At 47.7% G+C, this 10,572-nt stretch overlaps 1 protein-coding gene across 1 annotated transcript; it reads right to left on the minus strand.

Annotated features, from left to right (window-relative positions):
* Positions 1 to 236: 236 nt before the first annotated feature.
* On the minus strand, positions 237 to 9,619 carry CCR7 (chemokine (C-C motif) receptor 7). Its single transcript, XM_009587083.1, is given in 4 exon segments — positions 237 to 1,050; positions 1,052 to 1,284; positions 3,052 to 3,101; positions 9,564 to 9,619. Coding segments are annotated over 4 exon segments (1,107 nt in total). The 5' UTR covers positions 9,574 to 9,619.
* Positions 9,620 to 10,572: the final 953 nt, after the last annotated feature.

Consider the following 10,572-nt stretch of genomic DNA (forward strand, 5'->3'; position numbering starts at 1 on the left):
GGTCTCCCTCTCCCTTGCTTTTCTATTTGTCACAGCTTTATTGGAGTCTTTGCATCCATGGGAGTATTGGCTAGCAGTGATCACTCCCTGAAATATGGGGAGGCTCCTGGGTTTCCCTCTTACAGCTGCCTTTCCTACAGTAGTGGCAGGTCTCGATCTACCAGTAGTTCAGAATAGAAGAAGTGTACAAAACTACTCCAGCCTTCAGCGTGGTCAAAGGCTGCCCGGAGCTCGGCTCATGGGGAGAAGGTGGTGGTTGTCTCTGTCTCCATGGCAAAGGAAAACCTCTTGCTCTCGCGGCAGGTGGACAGCTGCCAGAGGCGCTCCTGGCTCAGGCAACCCAGCTCCTTCAGAAGCTTGAAGAGGTCGTTGCGGAATTTGACACCGATGAAGGCGTAGAGGAAAGGATTGAGGCAGCATCGGAAGCAGGCCAGAGTGTAGGTGACGTCATCCGCCACGTCAAGCTTCTTGCTCTCCTCACATGAGCTCGTGTCGTTGAAGGCTGAGATGGTCTTGGCCAGCATGATGCTGTTGTAGGGCAGCTGGAAGACAACAAAGACAATTACCACGGCGATGATGACCTTGATGGCTTTATTCTTCTCAAAGTTGCGGGCCTGGAGTAATGTTTTGATGATGATAAGGTAGCAGACAGACATGACCAGTAGGGGAAATAAGAAGCCAAAAACCATTTGGGACACTTTGATGCCAGTGTTGAAGGTCTGCAAGTCATTAGCGATGATGGAACAACGGGGATGGTTGTTTGCGTCATTTACACCACTGTGAACCAGCTCAGGGATTGAGAGGATGAAGGCCAGGAGCCAAATGAGGACGCATGTGACCTTGCTAATGAATATCATCCGGGGACGGAAGCGGTGGGCCGAGGCAGCCTGAACGATGGCAAAGTATCTGTCGATGCTGATGGACAGGAGGAGCAGCATCCCGCTGAAGAAACTCATTTTGCAGATGCAATAGACGGCTTTGCAGGCAAACTCCCCGAAAAGCCAGTGCATGGCTGCACTTGTGGCCCAAAAGGGGAGGGGCAGCAGGAAGCAGGTTCAGCAAATAGATGTCCGTCATGGTCTTGAGCCTTTTGAAGTAGATGTAGGTGAGCATCACCAGCCCGTTCCCCAGCAGCCCCGTGAAGCAGATGAGGGAGTACATGGCTGGGAGGAAGGCAGCACGGAAGTTACGGACTTCCTCCTTCTCGCACAGGGTCTCGAACATGGTGTAGTCGATGGTGGTGTTGGAGTCGTAGTCATCGGTGACGTTGTTCCCGGTGCACAACTAGAGCAGGGAAGAAAAGAAGAGTGTATTGGGACAGGTACTGACCCCTCCGCGGCCATGTCAGGAAGGGAGCCTGGTGTTGGCCCGTGAAGCAGGCAGGAGTACCCAGCTGCAGAGAAGTCCCAGGGAGTTCCCATGCGTTGGCTCATGCCAACATCATTAACAGAGTTGGCAAGGTCCTTGTGGCTGAAACATTTCCTATAAGTATGTGGGGTTTGGGTTTTTTCTGGGGGGCTTAGAGTGGGAGTTCCACAAGAAATGTTTAGTGCTCAGCCAAAGTAACACCTGCAAGCTCTCAAACGTGTGGCTGCTTTCCAGAATGTTTCAGGACCCACATACAGCTGTATGTACATAGTCAGCTGTCGGATAAAACGGGAAAAATAATACATCCTTCAGCATTCTTCTTCTCTCAGCAGGGATAACATTTCCTCTTGACTGACTCTACTCATTAGGTATTTTCTAACTTCAGTATTCCCTCCCTTCTCCCATGTGAGATATTCCTGTTGCTCACGTCCCCTTCTCACTTGTGACAGTGCTAGAAGAGGGCTGCAGTGGTTGTGTTTGTAACCGGCAGCAGCCTGGCACGGCGAGCACCGGCGTCCTCCTGGGCTTCCTGGTCCTGCGGCCGCCCCGTCCCCTCAGCGAGGGGTGAGCCCGCTGAGCGGCTGAAGCAGTGCTGCGAGCAAAGGGCTCCTTGGAAAGACAAAGCCGGAGCCTCCCTGGGCTGTTTTCTCTGCTAAATTAATAGAGGTGTCAATGAGACTGGGAGGAAACACAGCAAGTGAAGCAGGAAACTGTTACCGTGCTGGCGCGGACACATTCCCGGTGTCTCATTCAGGCCCCTGCCCCTGATTTAAGTTCTGATTATTCTTTTTTCATCTTCCTACACTGCCATAACCTACAAGGCAGAGTGAGCTTGTGGTATCTGTGCCCTGCTTTTTTGTGACTTATTAGTCTCCAGTACCTTCTCTCCATTGCACAGAGATGAAAGGTTTCCCCTGGATACCTCTGCCAGTTATCACTGAATATCTTAGCGCGCTCTCCATCTCAGGCGGGCTTGGCTTTCACCACATCCTGCCTGCTATCTGGAGGCATGCCACCAGAAGTGAAAGGAAAAAGAAACAGGCTGCAAAACTCTCCCTGCTCTGCTGAGCCTCTCGGAGAGCCTGAGCTGGGGGCCATGGTGTGGCGGAGGCTGCTCCTGTGGTTGTAGCAGTGCGAGCGCCGGGGCCAGGCCGGCGGTTCAGGAGCAGGTCTCGGCACAGCTCAGTGCTTTGGGTTCTCCTTCCTGCTTCAGATTTGCTCTGAGCAGGAACAGGCAGAGGAAGATGCTGAACTCTTCCTCCTTGGGCATGTCAGCTCTTCAACGCTGACCTCAGTTGAAGCCCAGCGCTTTGACCAGGTGTCTGCAAAGAGCAATGAGCTGGCTCTTCACAAGCACTCAGCATAAGATGCTCTTGTCTTTCCTGAAAATGCTCATTTTGGTGCTAGAAGGGGACTTGGTTCTAACAGTCCAGGCCATCTTAAAATTGCAGTGTATGTCATTGTTTCTGTTCTCTCTTTGTTTTCGTTCCTTCTGTTTGTTTTTCCTCTGGCTTCTAGCACTGCTCTGCTGTCTCACCGCCCACCTCTGGATCCTTAGTGTGCCCCACACATCTCTGCAGGGCTGTGGGTGGCTGCGTTTTGCCTGTCAAAGTTTTTGAGATCTCTCTTTACCCACAACACAAATGCAGCTGGATTTCAACAATGTTGTTTTTAACATCTTACCTGAAAAATTAGAGGAAGGCTGAAAACAAGGGTGACCTTTAACTGCTTGCCTGTAGAAGAAGGAGACAGTGTGTTAGTGTTAGCAGTTGAGTAGGGGTTTCCACATGATGCTGACACTGAAAAAGCAGTGGTAGCATACTTGACCATGGCATTCGCAACCCTGCAAAGCTCCCCACAACTGGGTAAACTAAAACCTGATGAGGATGCTAACAGGATAACCCAGGATCACATAACAAGTCACTGTCAGAGCACAGATTAAGTCTCAGGAGTCTGTCCCCTCCAGTTTCGTCTGTAAAGGCTGATAGCTAAGGACAGTTAACTTGTGCACAGTGTACCCACTTTTATACATTTTTTTTTTTTTTCCCCTGCAGAGAGTGAGCAGCCTGTCTCCTGCACCTTGTTCTGAGCTGTGAGGCTGTAGCATTCTCAACCCATGTAAAAACATACAGCTGTGAGTGCAATAAATTTGGCCCAGCTGTTCCCTGACAGTGTGGTGACTGGACTGCAGAACAGGAAAGCTCTTCTCCCTGCAGGATATACATAACTGAAGCTGGCTGAAATTTATTGCTTGTCTCTAAATGTCAGAGTTGGCTTCTGCTGCCTTTGGATGTGGAGATACAGGATGCTGACAGCTGGGAGGAAAAATTAAATTCAGAGCTAGATGTGATAATGGTGAGAGCAATCTCAGACAAACAGTTCTTCCTGCTGTGGTTAGCAGAGGCACAGAGGCCAGTGAAAGCTTTCTCTTCGCTCTATTTAAAGCACGTACCAGCATCTACCTTAGGCAGTTGCGACTGAAAGTTGCTCAGGCTAGAAGGCGATCGGGCAACTGTGAGAAAGCCCTCGCCTCTGCTCTGGCACGAGCAAAAGATGTGTCCTTCCTTGAGGGAGAGTTGGCATCGGCTGTTTTGAGCATCATGCTGCTCATCCTAGGATGTCTCTCTAGGCACTGGCTAGTTTGCTGTGCTGCAGCCCCTCACTTCCCTGCTGATTATCTGGTCCAGGATCACTGAGCAAGGCTGGGGCAGAGGCAGGAGATGCCTTTGGCTTCAGCTGCCTCTTTCTTTTAGGAAGTATGCTTTCTGCCTGTGGATAAGCCTGTTCATAAATTTGGCCGACTCCTTTGCCCCTCTTGGGCCTAACAGTCTGTTGTACACAGGTCTGTTCTGTTTCTTTGCAGAGCTCCTTCACACCCTTCCCTGCTCTGCCAGTCTCCTGTTCAGGTATTGCACTGGACCAGGATGATGAACTTCCACAACTTCAGGTAACTACAACCATTGTGCCAGTATTCCCACTTTAAGTCACATGCAATAGCATCATTAATAACAGAAATAGTTACTTTGGTATCTGTGATTGGAGGTACTTGTTTATATCACCCATGGTGAGAGATCCTCAGCCACATGTGAAAACTAATACTTCTGATCCCCAGAGCTGTGTGTGAGCTTCCCACTATGTCTCGTAGAAGTTTGTGCCTTGCCTTCCTCCCTTATTTTCATCTTTTATATTCATGCAGCTGGGTGCTTATTTATATTCATACACCCCTCACCTTCTCTGAATCCTCCTGGGGGAATCTGAAAAGTGCAACAGTGCATCACGAGTGCCGTTTACAGTCAGGAGTGGAGTATGCCAAAGTTAGGCTTGAGGAGTAAGAGGGGAAGCTTGGCTAAATGCTTCTGTCTGTATTTTCTGTGTGTCCAATGGCTTTCACGCTGACCAGTCCCAGACTGCAGGAAGAGGTTTGGTGGGTGTTTAGTGTAGCCATCTCTCTCTTCAAGGTGCTGATCTGACTTTTGCGTATTACACACAGGAAATACACTGAAAGCCCAAACCACTTAAACCTGCTGGGTGAATTTAAGCAAGCGTAGACTGTAATTGCCCTCCCTGCCTGGGCCACAGGCATGGGGTCCCTGATGTCTGCAAAAAAACCCCCAGCCATTGGATTCTTTAGTCTTCTGTTCCACCTTCTTAATAGCCTGGCTTCCAGGGGACTCCTGAAGTTGGTGCTTATGTCTGCCTGTGCCTGTTGATGGATAATAATTACCTGAGCGGGCCCATCTCAACCACATTGGGCAGGGGCTGAGGCCTCAAAGGCAATTAACTTCCTAGAAGCTGTATAAAAAGGAGGCAGAGGAGAAGAACCACTCTCAGTCCAGAGAGGAAAGGCACCAACCTAAATCTGACTCCATCAGGGCATTGCTCCCAGCGTTGCTTGGTTTGCATTTTTCGGTCATCTCATGCAAAGGATGCGGTGCCGCCTAGTGCCAGGCTGATGCACCAGCACGGCCAGCCCAGGGCTCTTGCCCCCTAAGCACGGTACCATCTTCCTCTGCTTTTTTTTGCATCTCCCCTTCAAGCCCCAGGACCAGCTCAGGCCTTACTTAATCTGAAAAGTCATCAGTTGCTGGTTTTTTCTTAACACACTGTGAAGTGTCTAACAAAATAGGACTGATAAAGTGACTCAACTAACGATCCTGAAACAGTTCAGCTAAGTATCAATTCCTTTGAAGATCTTCACACTATTTTTTTTCTCTCAGTTGCTGTTTCAAGTGTCTTAAATGTCAAATGATTTTTCAATATAAAAAAAGCTTGCACTGTTTCTTCCCCTCTTTCTGTGCCCCCACCTCAGCTTACGCATTTGCAAAGGCATAACCAGAGAGGCAGTGCAGCCTTGTGATCCTCTCGCACGACTTTGTTGAGCAAGTCCCTGCATCACGAGTTTCAGGCAGACTGGATGAAACTCACTTCTCTCTGTGGTGCTCTTAGGGGTCCAGGGCAGCAGGGGGGAGGGAGAGGGGAGCAGAAGCAAATGAGTTACAGAGAGGAAATGAGACATGCTCTGGAGTTTAATAGGCAATTTTAGGTAGCTTGCTTTACTTTTTCTTTCTTTTTTTTTTTTTTTAATCTCTGGCCGTTCTCTGCTGTGGGTATTTTCCTGAAGTTTTGTTCCTCAAAATATTAAGAAACCCCCCCTCTCAAAAGTCCCCACAAACAGTTGAACTAGAAACCTCATCTGTAAGAAGGCAGCAAAAACCCATTACAACCAATGAGTCAGACATGTTATAAAGCCCCACATCAGCCCCCATGTCCCTCAGGTGGTGATGCACTGGTTTCTCAAAAGCACACTCCTGTCCTGCAGGCCCTGGGAAAAGGTGGAAGGGAGAATTGCGCCATGCAAGTGAAAGAGGGAGGGGGTCTGCTCTCTGCTGCTGATGGCAGGGCAGCGGTGAGAGGGGATATCAGCCCATCACTTTTGAAAATCTTCCTCCATAGAGCAAGCACAAGGGGTGGGATTCATTTTCTGAACTCTAGCCCTTGACATCTGATTAGTTGTTTAGACTCCCTCCATAGCAAAGGGAAAGAAACAATTGTTTTTAAGGCATGGTTCAGCTGCCATGGGCTAGGCATCTGGGGTGCAGTTCATTCTATGCTATGGCAGAAGGGTTGGTGGGTAAGTTTGGGCAGATGAATCCCATCCCATTTATCTGAATCTCCCTCAGCATTAGCAACCAATCTTAAGCAAGATAAAAGAAGCCATAGTAGCAGTGAATCTTCCCAGGTATGCCCAGAAAAGCTGCTGACATCAAGAAATATTTGGTAGCATGAAGTCTACCCAGAGGAGGAAAGCATGTAGGATGGTTAAAGCTGGACAAAATCCTGCAGAAAGAAGCACTAGGTCAGCTCCTACCCAAGCAGGTCAGGCTCTAACGGGCCAGCGTGGAGCAGCAGCTGCTTGCCTCTGCTGGTGCCAAGGAATGCACGAAGGGAAAAGCAAGAGTCAGGAATGCTTTAGGGAGTATTGGCAAAGCTGAGCAAACCTGCTCTGGCTAAACCCTCGTGGTGAAGGACTATTCTTCTGTTGGCCAGAACTGCAAAACAAAAGTTTCAGTCTCGAGCACCTTAGCACATGTGTAGGCAGTGAGTAACGTACTGTTTATATCTTTAAACATGTACCGGTTTCTGGTGCCTCTTCACCATCAGTATCGTAGGCTTTTGGGGAAAGAACCAGATATTTCTGAGAAAAATTAATCATACTTAAATGATATGACGACTATTGGCAGTTAACAGCTCAGTGCCTGTTCTCCCCTCTACTTCTCACAACTGGCAGAGGAAAGATACCATCATCTCAGGAGTGAACAGACCCGATGAAACAAAGTCATGCTTTTATTTCATGTGCTCATAGATCTGTTACAGAAGAAAGTTAACAATTATCTGCCTCCACCCCTTTTAGGAAATTGTGAATCAAAAGACAAGATAAGAAGAGATAAGCAAGTTAAAAAATTCATTCTTAAGTGAGCCAACCATGTTTCCTACATAACTGTTTTTAAAAACAAACAAACAATAGTGCTGTGCATCTTCCAGTGCTGTGAAATATTTCTTTTGGAATATTCCTCTGAAATGTAATAGTAGGACAAAAAAAAGAACCCAAAGCAGGAAAATTGTCATACTCCTCTTGTCAGGTTCTCACTAATTCTTTCTTTATCCTGTCATAATTAACCTTTACCAATTAGCTAAAGTCAGATTAACAGCTGTCCCCCCCCTTAAAACAAGACACCTATGAAGAACCTGCATGATGTTGCAGAGGCCAAAAGTTTACAAAAATTTAAATGGGAGAAGAGTGATGTGCGGTGAACAGGTCCATCTAGGTTATGATGTGTTGGTTTGGATACAGGGATTCCAAAATCCAGGGATTCCCTAAGCCATTGATTGCTAGAAGCTGTGAGGATGCATCCATGAGAAGACTCGGTCTGCCCCTTCCCTGCCTCTGCCTGGTGGGTCCTATGGGACCCAGTCCCTCCAGCTTGCACCCCACAGGAGCGTTCTGCTTTTCCCCCGTGTCACTTCAGAGGCTGGGCGGCCCTGAGCTCCCCCTTCCTAACTCAGCGCAGGGTTCAGCACCAGCTGCACTGTACATGGCTTCACATTCAGACACTGCACGTGGAACAGCCCTCTGCTTAATCCAGAAATCACTGCAGACCTTCCAAGAGGAGAAATCTCTGCCTGGAAAATGAGGACTAGTTTGAGGTCTGGAACAGCGGACAAAGATACAAAAAGAAGAGGTTATTTTCCCAGCTGTACCAGACTAGCTCTCTGTGTGATTTTGCATGAGTCACTTTAAGTTTTTGCATCTTAATTTCTTCAAAACAGGAGATGGCAATACTCCCCATTCCTCTGCTACAGTCCAAGGCACCTGTAGGAACTTGGGTGCTCAAATCTCAGCGTATTCACAGACTGTCTCTAGTTCTGTCTGCAGCACTTCACACAGGACATCTACACCTCCCAGCCCAGGGAACCCTCTCACATCCCAGTTAATTTAAAGCTTTGATTTGAAAATGTCACAGAGAAAAGGCGGCAACACCTCCCATTTCATCCTGTTACAAAGCTTAATTCATTATACCTGGAATAGGCCTTACTGGGAAGAACTCTGTGGCTACTGTTCATCCCTCTCACCATCCTTATTACAGCTCTGACCATGCTCTCTGGCACAGAGAGGTGTTGCTTGTATTGTAAACCCAGTTTGGTTAATCTGGTTATAAACTAACTTACCCACCTGAGCTATTGCATTTGTCCCTCCTCCCTGCACCTCCCTCAATCACACTGGGATTAGTGTTTGCAAACATTTGAGCAATAAAAAAGAAAAACCAAGTAAAAAAGGAATAAATCATACAGTCTTAGAGCATCTTATCTGCCACATCTCTGACCCACAGTGCCATTCCCCGCCTACAGGCACCCACCTCCTCAAGCTCCTGGAAGTTGGTGCCTGCAGAGCACTGGGTATGAAAGAACAATAACAAATGGCAAAAGAAAGTTTGAAACTTTCAGCAAGAAACAGAAGCAAGCTGTCTTGTGCCTCCTGGGCATCCTCTCCTGGGATGTCATGTGCCAAAGAGAAGATACTTCTCTCGCTTACTTGCTCTCCTCCGCATGCTTCATGATGGGGTAATCCATGGGAGTACAGACCCATACAAGTGCACCGACTCAGGGCTGTTCCATCTCTGAGCAAACGCAAACCCGTCATTTTTTGCAGCAAAGTTTTGTTGCTGCAGTAAAGATATTCATTAATAGAAACAATTTGCATAAGACTAGAGAGACATAGCCAACAATAAACTCAGATACGCTTGCTCCCAATTCCTTGATTTATTCACTGAATTAAGATATTCTCAAGGAGATGGAATTGTCTCTTTTTTATTTTTTATTAAGAACATGGAAGAAAAGGAGCTCTTCTCACATAATTTGTACATTTGCTTTGGGACAGAATAGCCCCTTGAAATTGCCTCCAAGCCTATTTTTTGTGTGTGTGTTTGTTTCTGAAGTAATTGATTTGAGTTTTTTGAGCTTGTAAAAGAGAACTTTGCCTTTTTTTTTTTTAAATAGTAAATAGGAGGAAGATGAAAGCCTTTTTCATTGTTTAAACACTCTGTTAAAAGTGCTTCATCCCTGTGTCATAGGGTATGAATTTGGGCATTATTAATAAAGCTGAAGACAAAGCCAGAGGCTGCAGAACAGGTACTCACCACCATCCATGGTCTTGTTTCAAACAGAGACGAAGTCACAAGATTAGCAAGAGCATTGTATGTTCCAGTGCAGGCTTGACACGCCGCAGCTCCTGCCAGAGACCCTCTTTGAGAAACTGTCTTTTATACTTCCTGCGCCTCTGCAAGAAGCTCATGACACGTCCTGGCGTCACTGACATTTAGTAGACCCTCCTCCTCATGCTTTCACCAATACAGGAAAGTTGTGCTGCGTGCCACGCTGCCTTCAGACACTCAGGGTGTTCAGGTGCTTCCTCAGCACGTGCCGCTGAGGGCTGCGCACACACACTTTTGACTGAGACTTGGTAAAATGAAGTGCACTGACACAGGAGAAATTGTCTGTGGTGAAGGGACAAGAAGAGAGAGTCTCTTTTCTTGTTCTCTTCTCTCCACAGCAGATCCTGCTTCATCTGCCAGAGCATCCACCAGAACCCAGTGCTGTAGGAAACAGGGAGGATTCCCACCTCCTCTGCCAGACCCTTTCTGGGGAAGGTGTTCAGCTACCACGTGAAAAACCTCAGTGTGCAGGACTGCCAGTGGCTGGCATCCCTTTGCCTTTCTCCCACATGCTCGCAGCATCCTCTCTAGATTATCAGCAGCTCAAGCGGGTAAGTGGACTTCCCCCCCCCTCTTTCTGCTTTTGGGTGTTCTTGTGTTACCATCTGCTGAGTATCAGCATGCACCATCTTCCTCAAAAGGTTTTACACTTTTGTGGTCCCACACCTTCCCCACCATCACGTTACTGCAAAAGTTTCAGACCTCAGGACGTGGCCCTGGGAGGACCTGCAGCACTGTCAGCTCTGGTCCCTGCCTTGACAGGGAATCACTTCATCCGACCCTGTTCCTAAATGGATTGGCTTCAATACAAATCAGTGGCTTTTGTTTTCTGGCTGTCCAAGGTGGACAGCCTGCTCATGGAACAGACTCCTCTAACAGGTAGAAACGTCACCAGCTCCTCATGAACTCACTTTCCTTCCAAGGTGACTCAAAA

The sequence above is a fragment of the Fulmarus glacialis genome, unplaced genomic scaffold, assembly GCF_000690835.1.
Source record: "Fulmarus glacialis isolate BGI_N327 unplaced genomic scaffold, ASM69083v1 scaffold22631, whole genome shotgun sequence".
NCBI lineage: Eukaryota > Metazoa > Chordata > Aves > Procellariiformes > Procellariidae > Fulmarus > Fulmarus glacialis.